Here is a 15,345-nt window from a genome sequence, read left to right as displayed (position 1 = left end):
GGAAACCAGGAACTCTTAATTTTCAAATCCTAACCTCATGAGATTTGATTGTGTCTTTGGGCATCACTGACCACTTTCTCATGTCTGAAGTTGATTTTCTAATTGACGTCTTGCCTTTGGACTGGATTCTTCCCTAGTTTACATCTGAATTTTTTTTTCTTCATCCTTCCTCACTAATATTTCTGAGTCTGCTCCCTAACTTTTGCTATTTCTAGGATTCCTTTTGTATGTCTTTCCTTTGTACTTTCCACAGTTTCTGTGAGTGAGAATCTCCAGTAAATACTCAGGTGGTAAACTTCATTGCATACAACTGTGTCTTTGAAGTCTTTGTCTTCCTGCAAAACTGACTCAAGCACACTCATGTGTTCATGTCTTCAGCTCATGTGTCATCTTGGGTTGGAAACCTCAGTACTTTGACCTCAAAAAATCTGAGAGTAGAGCAACCCAAGTCATGATTTACACTTCCATCCAGTCATTCCCTTATATACCCTTATTCAGGGAAGGACACCACCACTTGTTTACTTGTTCATCTGTTCCTTCTTCATTCATTCAACACATGTTAATTGATGCCTGTTGGAGATTAGTCACCAAGTTAGAATCAGGAATGCAACTGTTAAATAGACCTGACCCTTACTCATTTTGCTAATTTGTACTTACCAAAGTATGACTCTATAATTACATGGGTCAGAATCACTGGAAGGAGGGTTTCCTTTAAAATTGCCAACTTGGGGTTCCTTCCCAGACCAATTCAATTGTAATCTCTATGAACTAGAGTGAGGGATATGCATTTTAAGTAAAATTTATGGGTTATTCTGAGAAATATAACCTAAAAATTGAAAATGTACTTATGTAAAAATAGAAAAATCAAACAAATATATAATTGCATGCTATAAAAAATGCCATTAAAGGAGACTAACTGTGCCAGTGTCTATTAGGGTAGTAAGAAGGGTTGATGGGTGATGGTCAACAGTTACCCAGGAGTTAGACAGGGTCAAGATCACACATGGCTGTGGTAAGTGAATGGATATAAAATGGAGTAAAATAATAAATAAGTAAAATAATGGCATCTGTTGAAGCACAAAACTATTTAATATTGATGAGTTTGATTTATCTGTTTTTACTTCGTGTCATGTCTTGTCCCAGGACCATTTATTTAAAAGACCGTTCTGTCTACATTATATTTTCTTGGCATTCTTGTCACATTTCAATTGACTATACATATAAGAGGTCATTTCTGGGCTCTCAATTTTATTTCCTTAATTTGTTTATCTTTGTATCAGCATCATGCTGTCCTAATTACTTTAGGATTTTAAAGAGTCTTAACATCAGGAAATGAATCCTACAATATCACTGCTTAGTTTAAGAATTATTTTGTCACTCCTGGGTTGCTTATATTTTCATATGAATTTTAGGGTAAATTTCTGTTTTTTCTTCTGCAAGAAGCCAAATGGGGTTTTATAGGAATTATGTTGAATCTGTAGATCAATGTAGGAATATTGCCACCTTAGTAATATTAAATCTTCTGATCCATGGACATAGGATTTCTTTTCACTAATTTAGGTCTTCTTTGATTTACAAATTATGTATTATATCTTTTAGTGAAAAAAATCTTATACTTGTTTGATTTATTCTTGAGTATTTTATTTTTGATGTTACTATAAGTTAAATTTTCCTCTTTCATTTACATTTTCTTTCAAGTTAGAGAAGTATTTTCCTTTTTTTTTTTTTGTGGGACCCTCGCTGGTGGCCGGGGATTGAACTGGCACTGCAGAGGCTGCGGGCAGCCTCGCAACCCAGCATTCAACCACTGAGCCACCAGGGGAGGCCCTAGAAGTATTTGCATTTTTAAAGATTATATAGATTTGTCTTATCACATGAAAGTCTAGCTTCTATATAGAGATCATCTAACACACATTAGATTTTACAGGACATTAAATCTACTTACCACTTTTAAAAAGAAGAAAATATTTACTCCTTTGTGATCCTTAAAATTGTGCAAGGTACAGATGAAATGGATGAATGCATACATGTTTTACAAAAATATACATAAATTAATTTCTTGGTGAAAATAAAGTCATGTATTTAAATGCACCTTTAACAGGTTTAAAACATACTTGTTTTTTCATTCATTGCATTAAAGAATGTCACTTGTATAGCTTGAATGTATGATTTTGTACATAAAGAAAATTTACAACTATTAAAAAAGTGGTGTTTTCTATTATGTAATAACTTCACTTTTATTTATGAAAACAATTTCTCCATTAATTCAGTACCCATAAAACTGATCAAGGAAATTTTAATATTTATCCTTTGGAAAGAATATTTACCCTATGAATTGAGGCTTATTTGGTATGGCATATTTATTTGTTAAAAAGTCTTATTTCCTCCTGGAAAATAAAGTGTATTGAGAATTTGAAAATTTGACATATGGCCAGAAAAGATGACTTTTAAGGTCTCTGACAATCTTGAAGTTTAATATTTCTGAGATTTTTTTGGCTTCATTTTTTACAGTAATGTTATAAGTCTATAAACTGAAAACAAAATGCAACTTTGGTTTTATAATAATTAGCTTTGAAACACAGCCTTCACAAAAAGTATTTTATTATCTTATAAGAGCCCATTAGGGTATAAAATCAATACTTAACCACTCAGTGGGGCATTTCATTTTTCTCAGTATTTTTGAGCGAAGCCACTATATGCTTCCAATTTATTTTATTTTTTTTTTTTGGTAATGGAATCCTACAAGTAAATAAAAGAACTTTGGTAAGGCATTGAAATTGAACAGAAAATTAGTAGGGTTATGATAGATTGCTTTTCCTTTGTGGTAAACAAGGTAGATCCAATCTCCTTGAGTGTCCTTATAAAACTTGAAGTAACATCTCCTTTGTCAATGGATGGCAAATGCTTGTAATTAAACATGTTTGAATTCCCTATTCCACTTTGGGGAGATTTGACAACTCTCTGCAATTATTCAACTTGGGGATTATATTTTCTGCCCTCACTATTCACTGAACATTAAAGAAAGAAAAGTATCTGTAAAAAATAGATCTATTCATCAGAACAATCTCAATCACCTTGTTCCCCCAAAGGAGAAAACCTTCAATGTGATGAAAGCGTACTGCTGACACTACAAACTCTGGAATTGTTTTGGGTTTGTGATAACTCAATAGTCTCAATAGATTACTTCACTGATGGTGGCCACAGAATAAGTAAACAATTTGAAATGTGTTCATTTCTATTATATTACAACTATCTCCAAAATTTAGGAGTTTTAAAACAATAGACATTTACTATCTTACTCAGTTTCCATATATCAGAAATTCAGTAGTAGCTTTGCCGGATTGTTGTAACTCAGGGTCTCCCATGAGGTTGGAGGTGAAGTATCAGCTCGGGGTGCAGTCATCTGAAAGATGTAGCAGGCTAGACAATCCACTTTCAATGTGGCTCTCCCACATGCATGGCGAGTTTTGCATGAGACCCCAGTTTCTCTCCACAAGACTAGTTGGGATTTCACATGACACAGTGGTTTTCTCTCTGGAATGAGGAATCCAAGAAAGAAAACCATTCTTTCTGGAATATACCAATGTTTGCATAGACCACTCCTATTCAAAGTAGAAGAGAGCTACATGAACACATGAATTCCAAGATATGAGGCTCTTGAGTGCCATCTTGGAGTCTGAGTACCACAGAGTGGTGATTATCTTTTAGGTTGTTAATAGAGCTGATCTTGGGGAAACAAGTCATAGTCTCCTTATTTCATAATCCCAGTGCTTTCCAGTTGGCCCCTGATATTTCAGTGTTCTGCTGTGGTGCTCTCCACCTCCTTTCTTCCCTCCTCTTGGATTCAGCAACTATTTGAAGACAAATTGTGTGTCAATTGTCACTATTCATATCTGTAAACAAAATTACTCCCTTCTTGGAATTTACCTTTTATAGTAGCTGCTTTTCATAATAAGTGGTCTCCTATGATCCATAATTTCCAGTTTTGTCCTATTAGCATTCTGCTAAAATTACTGTGTATCTAAAAACGTGATATTCTTATTTATAACATGATATTCTTATTTATAACACATGTGTCTTATTTATAACACACGTGATATTCTTATTTATAACACATGATATTCTTATTTATAACACATGTATATTTGGTTCTCTCTTTTCTGACACAACACTCTGTAAAGCCTTGGAATTTTTTGTGAGGACAGCAGGAAGGTAGATTATGTTATGTTAATGAAATGACTTGGAAAGTCCCAGGTAACTTAAAAGTGGGAGGTGGTGATGAGAGAGTTGGAACTTTTGTGGAAAATGGAGGGTAAAGGGGTTGAATTAATTTCCTGCAAGGAATGACTTACTCATGCTTATGTAATAAAGTATATATAAATACCCCAAACAGTGAACTCTGGAGAAGTTATGAGTTGGGGATTCTTCAGGGAGAGCATCCCCCTTAGAGCATGGGATTTCCATGCTCTTTCCACATACCTTGCCCTGTGCAGTTAGTCCATCTGTCCTTGAGTTATATTCTTTTGTAAAACCAGTTGTCTAGCAAGTGAAATGTTTCTCTAAGTTCTGTGAGTCACTCTAGAAAATTTATCTAACCTAAAGCAGGGGACTTAGAACATTCTATCTAGAGCAAGTTGATTAGAAGCATATGTAACCTGGACTTTCCACTAGTGAGCAGATAGATAGTATCAGAATTGAGGTGAAATTAGGACACTTAGCCAATGTCCAAAATCTTTTGTAAAATAAACAAATTCATGATAAGTAGTCAAGGATTGACAGAATCCCTTTAAAATAGCATTTTTCTTTTAATAGAGGTATGTTGCAATTTAATGCAAATAATAAGGTGGAAATAAAGGACTGGGAAGAAAATACTATGCATAATAGGGGAACTCCCTCATTTGAACCACTTTCACTCTGTGAGGTCACCTGGAAGACCACTTTTGTTAAATGGAAACCATTGCTATCCGACAGTCTCCTTCAGCATGGTCTTTTTAACAATATGGATATGCAAGATTGGAATAAAGTATATTTTAAGCTTAAACTGAGGCAAAAACATGATTATGAGGAATACTTGAGGAGTGCCAGAGACTAAAGTAGCTCAATTTGCCATTTCCTTTGAAAATTGATTGACACAATCTGATGTGAAATTCTCCACAAATGGTGGAAATACTCTGATCACTGTTTATATATATATTTTTTATATCCTAAGGCAGTGTTTCAGGAGTTCTGGCATTTATACCTGTGATTAGCTATAAAACTTTCTGTGAAGCTTTGGGCTTTTTTTTTTTTTAAGTCATAAAACTATTTGGTCCAATAAATCTTTCCCCAAATGTCAGATTGGCCAACATTGAGACGCTAAATGGAAAGTAATGACACTCATCAAGCTGATGATGTGAATGATGTATTGGACCCAATCATTGAACATTTTCATAAAGTCAATATCAGGGAAAGAAACTGGGCTTTTATTATGGTAAACTGTAGTTGTCCTGTCAGCATTCAGTGATTTATTGTGAACCTGTGGCTAGGATTAGGATATTATAAATGGGGGAAAAATGGAAGGCTCATTAATTTTTTATACCCACAGGTGGAAGACATGCAGTGGGCTAATAGAGACCACACTCACCCTGCATCTGTCTGCAGCCTGCCTTGCAAACCTGGGGAGAGGAAGAAAACAGTGAAAGGAGTTCCTTGCTGCTGGCACTGTGAGCGCTGTGAAGGCTACAACTATCAAGTCGACGAGCTCTCCTGTGAACTTTGCCCCTTGGATCAGAGACCAAACATCAACCGCACAGGCTGCCAACTTATCCCCATCATCAAGCTGGAGTGGCATTCTCCCTGGGCTGTGGTGCCTGTGTTCATCGCAATACTGGGAATTGTTGCCACCACCTTTGTGATCGTGACCTTTGTCCGCTATAATGACACGCCTATTGTGAGGGCCTCAGGACGGGAGCTTAGTTATGTGCTGCTCACGGGGATTTTTCTCTGTTATTCAATCACCTTTTTAATGATCGCAGCACCAGATACAATCATCTGCTCCTTCCGTCGGATCTTCCTAGGACTTGGCATGTGTTTCAGCTATGCAGCCCTCCTGACCAAAACAAACCGGATCCACCGAATATTTGAGCAAGGGAAGAAATCTGTCACAGCACCCAAGTTTATCAGTCCAGCATCCCAGCTGGTGATAACCTTCAGTCTCATCTCCGTCCAGCTCCTGGGAGTGTGTGTCTGGTTTGTTGTGGATCCTCCCCATATCATCATTGACTATGGCGAACAGCGGACTCTGGATCCAGAGAATGCCAGGGGAGTGCTCAAGTGTGACATTTCTGATCTCTCGCTCATTTGTTCACTGGGGTACAGTATCCTCTTGATGGTCACTTGTACTGTTTATGCCATTAAAACGAGAGGTGTTCCAGAGACTTTCAACGAAGCTAAACCTATTGGATTTACCATGTACACCACCTGCATCATTTGGTTAGCTTTCATTCCCATCTTTTTTGGTACAGCCCAGTCAGCAGAAAAGGTAAGTGACAAGAAATGGCTTTGCCATTTCCTGAATTTGACTTCTTCTAGGGTGCTTCCCCATCTTTCATTTTGGTTCACTTATATTCTTTCAAGATGCTTCAGTTGGTATTATTCATATTTAGAAATACACTCACACTCTCTCTCACACACACACACACACACTTTCCTCCAGGTCACTATGCTTTGAATGTGTTGACTCCAGTTGATTTTCCATGAAAAACACTTTAATCCATCTTCTTGGTCAGGTTGAAGATGGACAGAGCTTACATCACTTTCTGGGCCTTTCTTTCTAGCTCTGTTATCTACTAACATAACTTGCTTTTACCATGTTAATTGAACGAGGAAGGGAGAAAGGGCAGATATGTTTCACAGGGGTAAACTTGCCTAAAGATACCCCAATGCATGACAAATGCCTCCTTTTCTGGTCTTCATGTATCTCTGAGCAAAAGCTATTTCTTAATAATTATGGTGGTTTTAGTTATGGAGGCAGAGTTTATAGTAAATTCATAGCAAACAGAAACTGAACTGGCTTAATTCAACCTGAACCATCCTACCAATTCTTTTTAGCCCCAATTCTTGCCTTTCTTTATGTGGAGGGTGATAATAAGGGACTAAAATAGACAGCAATGGGCAAATATATGTAAAACAGTTTATTATGTTTTGGAAGGTGAATGTCAATTGAATCCCATAATAATTTTCTTTGTCACTGATCTCCATTAACCTTTTCACATAAAACACTATAAATAAAGCGTATCGCTATGTGAAAGGAAGTATGTACTGACCTGGGTGCATGCAGTTGTATATACAGAAAAGCAGAGAGCTAATATTAACCATGGATTCCAAGGTTTTGGGACTGTAATAGAGGCAAGCCAGTTGGCAAAGCAAAAGCAAGTGTTATTTTCTGTAATGGACAGTCCTTCTGTTCTAATGTGCATATGAAAAGTTCTCTTCTCACAGTGAGAACTTAAAGATCATTCCATCTTCCACCATCAGAATTCTTGGCTGAAATCAAACATCCTGGGGGCAATTTCATTCTCTGGGCTTCCACAATCCAAATGAGATTCCTGGAGACTCTTAAAATCCTGGCTAATTCAGAGGAAAAAGTACTCAACAAGGGTGAGGAGAGCTTATTAGTATGAGCATTTGCTCCTTACTGGATCAATGTGGCTTTCAACCATGTTTGAAAAATCAAATATGCTTCAGCAAACTTGCCCTGGGTTGCAGACCCGTGACCTTTCATGACTTGTGTGAACTAATGCAAGACCATGAATATTTTATACAGGACCAAGCGCATGGCAGGAAAGTTAAGTAAGACAGTTTGGGTGTTAAACCTAATAATTAGAAGACATTATATTTTGACATATGCAGATGGGAATTTATTAAGTTCAAATTTATACATTTAACTTAGCAAAGAATAAGTGAACTGCAAAGTAAATACCTCAAAGTCTATTGGGTCTGTTTTGATGTGGTTATTTGGATAGAATAATATGTTGAGTGAAGTAATATTTTTCAGAGTCTAAAAATGTCCACACTATCTGAATTATTAATCTTATCAGCCTAAGTGGTACTTGCATTTGTATTTGAACCCAGGACTGCCTTTTTATATACTGTCTTATTTGGAGTGAGCCACAAGTAGTTTATTCTGCTTTCTTGCCAACAGTAAATATTTTACCATATGTAGCCTTCTGAGCTCTGACATTTAACTTCTTGTTCTTTTTCTTTCTCTTCCTTTACATCTTACAAATTGTAGATATTTCTTACTTTTAGTCTAGTACTCACTCAAGGTGTATACGTAAGGGTATAGCAAAAAAAACTCTGGGAAGATGATTTATTAAGACAAGTCTTGTAATACTTCAAGTTTGGAATAAATAAAATCATGGTCCTACATCAAGTTATTGGAAAGCGTCATTGCTGTTCCAACATATATGCCATTGATATGATTTTTAAGATAATCAAAAAAATAACCAGTGTTCATCAGCATGAGAACTCTGCAGAATCACAGCTGCCCCCTGAGGGCAGTGATGGAGATGGTAAGAGTTTCAGGATGAGAAGGACACATGAATATGTCAGTATGTAGAGGCTGCCCAGTGCCCCTGGGTCCATAGGAGCTGTGTAGCCATCCAAAAACCTGGAGTTTAGCATATATTTATGGGTGTGACTATAGCTACACCTATAGAGATAGGACAGAATGTGGCTAGACAAGATTCCTGTTTCTTTTCTAGCTTTGTGGTGTCAAAATCAAAGAAATACATTGAAGGATGAATTGTAAAAATGGTTGATTGGACCTAATTTTGTATCCATGGTATAATCTAATGTAGAAAAGACGGAAGGAATCCAAAAGAAATGCCAACTCTGGGAATTTTAGATTATTATAAAATCCTCAAATTCTTTAGATAGTTTCAAAGTTAGTGAATTTAGATCAACACTAGATCAAGAACTGTTATAAGTACTTAAGATTTTGCTCCTAAGCTGCTTTATATAACACACTTATGTGTCATCTGAACACACCACATTACCATTTGCTACCAGTTATTCTCTGTCAAAGTATCTTTTATTATCCAAAACAACATACAAAATGCTTGATAATGTTTATTTTCTCACATTGCTAAAGTTACTGATGCAGACATTAAAAGTGAATAAAATCTCTAAAAAAAGGTCCTAAGTTTTATCGACACTGGGGGACCAAAGGGCTGATCACTCATCCTTCCTCATTTATAATGCTCGGTCAATTAGCCCCATGTTATCAACTTGAAGTCTTTGCAGCAGCCTGGCAGCACACAAATCCATTAATTCAGCAGATCCTTATTGAGCACTGTGTCCAGCATCGTGCTAATTATTGAGCCCATGTCATTCTGCTTCCTCAGAAGGCTCAGTTTGGCTCTCAGCCGATGCCTGCCTGACGCCTGCCAGCAGCAGCAAGGTGCCAGGCTCAAGGGCAGGAGATCAGACTCAAGGACAGGGAAGATGTTGAGGAGTCAGATCTGAGATGAGAAAGCAAAGCACAGAACTGTGCCTTCTATAACTGTACAACACCGACATAGAATTTATAAGATAGAAGACAGAGGAAGAGCAAAATTTCTTCCAGAATGCACTTAATTATGCTTCTTAGAGTCATGTCTACAAAAGAAAACTCATCTAACCACAGAGGTCTCTGAAATTACAAAAGAAATAGAAATAAAATATAATATTAGTTGAATAATCTGGATGGATGTTTCGGAAACCCTCTGAGTAAAATCAAGTTATAAAGGGACATTTGAAGCATTCATGAAGACAGATAGCTCTCTAAAATCTATATTCATTCAATGACAAAACACCATTTAATTTTTCTACATTGCTTTTATTTGCAGATTTTGAAATCAAGATGAATCATGTTTTTCTCCAATAGATTTTAATGACATTATTTATTAGCTTTGTATCTACTGCTGCATGCTACTAAATCATAGTCTAAATGTACTTTTTCTTTTCCTATAGTAAAGTGGTGTGGACATGCCAAGGCATAGACATGGACTAATCCAGACTCTCTTAATTGTGTTGAAAAGACAAAGAAATTAAAAATAATTAATGTAATTGGAGTAGAATCCTCAGCGATGGTTAGGGGCTGCTAGGATGGCAGAAATCTCTTGAATCCCTGCTTTACCATCTCTAATTGGGCTCATATAACCAAATAATCAGACAAGGGTTATGACATTGCCAAGCTCCAGAGAGCACAGTGCTTCAAAGTAGTCGATGAAAACAAAACACCCTCAAAACAGAAAAAACAAGCTCAAAAATGTCAAAATGTTCAATGTCCAAAACCAGCCTTTCTTTGTTCTCTGGGTCTGTAGAGCAACATGTAGCTAGTAGGTCCATAAACCCAGGAGTCATCTTAAACCACTCTACTTTCACCTACATTCTTCACCTCTCCTGTTCAAATACCACCATTTTTCATGCTGTGGATGGCAAACATTATCTCTCTGATGTGTATCTAAATAAATACGTCTCCTAACATAGAGCTTTTCATATAGTAGATGTTCAATAATAGTTCAAAATAATAGAATGAGTGAATGGAGTGTCTTGTACAAGAATGATAAAATATAATAATATAGTTGCTTACTTATAATTTAAACTGAACTATGACATAATGGACAATGTGTATGTGTTTTATTTTTAATCCCCATCGCAACAGCTTTTTTATTTCTAAAAAAACAAGTTTTCCCATTTAAATGATAGACTATATACATTTGTTTAAAAATTCTTTTTGAAGATTTATTCTTATTTATTTATACAAGCACTGGGTACAGTCAGAAGTGCGGGAGGGTGAGAAAATTCACCAGAGCCAGAGGGGGGAGCAGAGCAGGCAGAAGGACCCAAGTACACTGCTGAGGGGAGCAGCGGGTGGCAGGAGAGGTCTGCGCGCCATGTGGGACCCTCCTCCAGTGGCCGGAAAGCAGCCGGGGATCGAACTGGCACTGCAGAGGCTACGGGCAGCTTCGCAGCCCAGCACTCAACCACTGCACCACTGGGAAGGCCCTTAAAATTTTTGTTTCTATCACTTATTCTACTAAACATTTCAGGGAAAATAAAAAAAAAAAAGAATTGTTATAGTCATCCTTAGTTCTAAAATATACAGAGAAGGGAAATTAATGTATCAAAATACTTCTGCCATGCAATCCCCCCTCTCTTTACTATTTATATCTGCCTATTTAAGGGCTGAGGATATAGGGGTGCAGAGGAGAATGGATGGACCAAAGTAGAGTATGAACTCTAGAGGATGAGGATTTGGGTTCAAATCCTGACTGTTAAACTTGCTGAAAAAACATAGGAAAGTGGCTAATGTTATGTAGAGAGTAATATATTCTCCCAGAGATTGCAAACTCAGTTATAAAACAATGCCAAGCAGTCACCTGCCATCTGTGTGCTCAGCCCTCTGCTCAAAATAGAGCTGACTTGAGTTCATATCACCTAGGGAAGGGCAGAAAATGATTGACTGCAAAAAAAAAAAAAAAAAAAAAAAAAGAACTTCTGTCTCGTTGGGGGTTTTGTATTAATAACGACCTCATGGACATTTTCCTGAGCACACGTGATGAGTCATGAGATGTGTTTACATAAAGTAATCAGGTGGTAGCTGTCATTACTATTCAACTGTATTTCACCAGGGCGTGGCCCTTAATTGCTTTTCTCACCATTATTTCCTCAGCACCTAGAATAAAACTGGGTCCAGAATAGGTTTTCAAAAATTAATATTTGTTTAGTGATTGAATACATTCAGATTTATCCAGGCTATTGCCTTAATTTTTCCAGCCATCTAGACCACGTCTGTGAAACACCCCAAATGGAAGTGTTTCCTCAAACATAGAGGCTTGCCTGAGGGGGTAGATCATACAGGTTATCGAAATTAAAGAGACAAGAATCTGTAGGACTAGAAGAAAGAAAAGAGATAGTAGCACCTGAGGCAATATGTAACTGCCTTATGCATTTAGCAGAAAACACTAGAAAAAAGCCAAGAGTCATCAGAAAGCAGTTACTGAAATATTTATGTTAAAATTTGAAAAGTGAATAATTCTAACAAAAGTTGTGTGAGGTATATCTGCAAACAGTACCATAATTTCTGCTTTAAAGAAGAGCCGAGATGAGAAATGGACAGCCTGAGAAACAAAAATGTCGATATAACCTTGACAATAATGGAAGAAATTTTCAGAGTAGAAAAGATAAGCAGTAGTTCTCCAACCATACCTGTCTTTAATATTTCTCCATTTCCTTAAAAAAGAGGGAAGTAGAAACGATGATCAGTATTCATCTTGTGTGTGGCTAGTTGTTGTGAATTGTATAGCATCTTCTTTCCTGGCCAACTTACAGGCATTTGAAGTCAAAGAGTTCACAGCATACCAAGTTGAAGAATGATTTCAGGTCTTGTGGTAGATTGTGTCCTAGGCACGATCTTGCCAGACTGTTGCAATCAGCTCAGCAAGGTGGGGGCGGGGGGCAAACAAATAAAGAAGGAAAAAGAACAAACCACTGGAAAAGGAAACATTTCTATGATCTCATTTATGCACTCAGTTAAAATGATATGCTTGTGAAATAAAAAAAGAAAACAATGAACTAAGATTCAAGGGCACCCTGTAGGCAAGCAAGCCTGTTCAGTAGCTATCCCAGGGAATTCTGGAATTCTGCCTTAGACAGGCTTATTTGACTATTTTGTGTGTGCTCCATATGACTACTGCAGAAAATGACCAACTTTTACACATTTAAGCAGTTCTTTTGGGGGATACCCATCTTCTTTGACAACCCAAAGAAATATTTGCTCAGTAAACCTGCCTTGATTCCATGATCCTACTTAGCTATTCCATGATCCCAATAGCTCTGAGGGAGCTGTTGGGCCGATGGTGGTATATACCCATCCATATTTTTTTCTCCATTGAAATTGAGTTTACTAGGGGTTTGAATTTTTTATGCCCCAAACACAGTAATTTCAATTAGACAATCAGAGAGTCAACCTGGGAATTCAGGTCCAGAGCTAACAATTGTTTAGCTTTCCTAATATGATTAAAGATACTAGATACTAGATTCAACCAAAAAAAAAAAAAAAAAAAGGTGAGCATTTCAGAATCAGAGAGACCATAACTTTATTTCGTAGCATTCAGGAGAATGACATACAAATAGACTTATACTTTTTCTGTATAGACAGAACTTTAAACAACACTACAGACCATTGATAGTACAGAATGCAATGACTAATTAGCTTATGTAACTTCAAATTGCATTTTCCATGATTCAGTAGATACTTATATCTCATCGAGCACACAGGGTGCCAGGAAGAGCAGATTGCAAGCAAATAGTTCCTTTTGGCTCTAACCATATATACATTTTTATGCTGGGACATTAAAAAGAAATCTCAAAATGTGGTATCACATGGGTGAGTACACCCACCCCAATGTGTAGAACACTAACCAAATATTAGTATAAATTCCAGGCTATTTAAAAGAAATGCAAAGCAGATATATTTACATCCTTAAGAGCAATATAAAAAAAGAAATAGTCTGGCATATGTTTGAAGAATGACAATTGTTAGAGTTGATAGGGTCACATATCTTAGTAAGTGTTCCCTGATGTAGAGAAAATTCTAGCTTTTAGATCGGACAAAAAGAATACTATCAAGCAATGAAAATCAGACTTCCTACGCCTCCTGGATTCTCGAAGGCAATGAGCAAAGACTTTCTGGAGGAAGAATATTTTAAAGTTGCAGTTGTTAAGCCAGCCAAACTATCAATCAGTGTGATTCTAAAAATGTATGTGGCTCAGAAATTTTGGTGCCTACATATCTTATGTATGAATAATTCTAGGTTATTCCAATAAAATACAAAAAGCATATCTGATATGAGATGAATAATAGTGGCAATTGCATATGACCTAGAAGAATTGAAGAAATTTTGAAAGAACCATAAAAGGTATGGTAGACCCTAGTGTGAGTATAATCATGCCACTTTGATGAAACTGAAGGGAAGAGTCTTGAGTAGCTATATAAGACAATTGATTTTTTTCTAATTGTCCCATTAGAAGGTCTCTAGAGACAGAAATATGCATTTATCTATTAAAGTGACTGCAAATATTATAACTCCTATTAAATTAAAAAAAAGTTCTGTAACTTTAGAAAAGTGGGAGGTGTCTGTGGAGAGATAATAGAAGGATTGTACAGGCACATTTTATCTTGAGTAGTCAACAGATACTTTCTAAAACTGGTATCCCAAGAGATGGAAGGGCATCATTTATACAACAGTATAAATGTAACAAACCTGTCAAACCTATGAATTCTATAGAATAGCATCAGGATATGGATGATGGAGGGTTTTAATTTTATTTGATAAATAATTAGATTTTATTTTAACTAATAAATTTATATCATAAAAATAGAAATTACCAAATAGAGATGGATTTAAGTAAGGTCTCCAGAAAAGAACTTTCCTAAGACAATATGAATATGAATAGGGACTAACATTCTTTTCCCTAATACCATATTAGAAACTCTGATTGTGTAATATGCATATTGAGAAAACCGTTTAGATGCTGAAATGTGTGAATAATTTTGAACTTTTAAAATAACTCAAAATCTTTGATCATCTCAAACTAGTTGTGAGTTTCTTCTTTTAGGTTAATGCAACCAATAAACAATATTTTTTAATGACTACAATGTAAATATCAGTTTACATCTGTAATTGCTTTTGATCAAAAATAGTTGCTATATGCAAGAACCTCTTCTTGGTGTTTAGGAAGATGCAAAGGTGATAGTATGTTTGATCTAAAGTTGTTTTGGGTCAAGTAGGAGGAAAAGCAAACACAATGGCTGGAGCAGAGCAAGTGATGGAAGGTTCGGTAGTTGACAGGAGATTGGGGGTGAGGGGTGACTCAAGAAGCAAAGTAGAATGTCCTTTGGAGGGATCTAGAAAATCTCTGTAGAGCATGTGAGAACTGAATAGGTCCTGAAGGGTGGAAGTAACAGAGGAAAGGGGGCTTTCTCAAGACATTTTTGTAAAACCCATGACTGGAAAACTCTTCCTAGTTTTAGCAAACTCACTAGGAAAGCTGGCTGACCATATGTCCTGATTTGCCTTGTTATGAATAGCACGCCTTTTACTCTGAAAAAAGCACTTTTTAGTTTTTAGTTTGGGCAATAAATTATATGGCTACTCACAAAATAAGGTTAGCTAGACATTTGGAAGCCATTTTGAGGTGGGATGCTTGCCAAGCCTGTACTGCCCTTGCTTGGGAGTTGAGTATATTTGAATCTTTCCAAACAGGGATGTATTCTCAATACAATTACATTTGGTGAGATTTCTCTGTCAGTGGTGA

The 15,345-nt window shown here is 36.5% G+C and overlaps 1 protein-coding gene across 3 annotated transcripts in view; it reads left to right on the top strand.

The window, feature by feature from the left end:
• The window catches only part of GRM8 (glutamate metabotropic receptor 8), a gene marked incomplete at both ends in the record, with an annotated part of 709,974 nt that overhangs the window by 605,548 nt on the left and 89,081 nt on the right, over nt 1–15,345 (top strand). For 2 of the 3 annotated variants that reach the window (XM_084229777.1, XM_084229776.1), the window contains one exon: nt 5,585–6,520. In XM_084229777.1, the coding sequence (XP_084085903.1) occupies nt 5,585–6,520 (936 nt within the window). The remainder of the gene's footprint in view (nt 1–5,584; nt 6,521–15,345) is intronic. The other variant, XM_084229778.1, reaches the window with a different exon arrangement.

Source organism: Talpa europaea (genome assembly GCF_964194135.1).
Source record: "Talpa europaea genome assembly, chromosome: 3".
In the NCBI taxonomy this organism is placed as follows: domain Eukaryota; kingdom Metazoa; phylum Chordata; class Mammalia; order Eulipotyphla; family Talpidae; genus Talpa; species Talpa europaea.
This window is presented reverse-complemented; position numbering and strand designations above follow the sequence as displayed.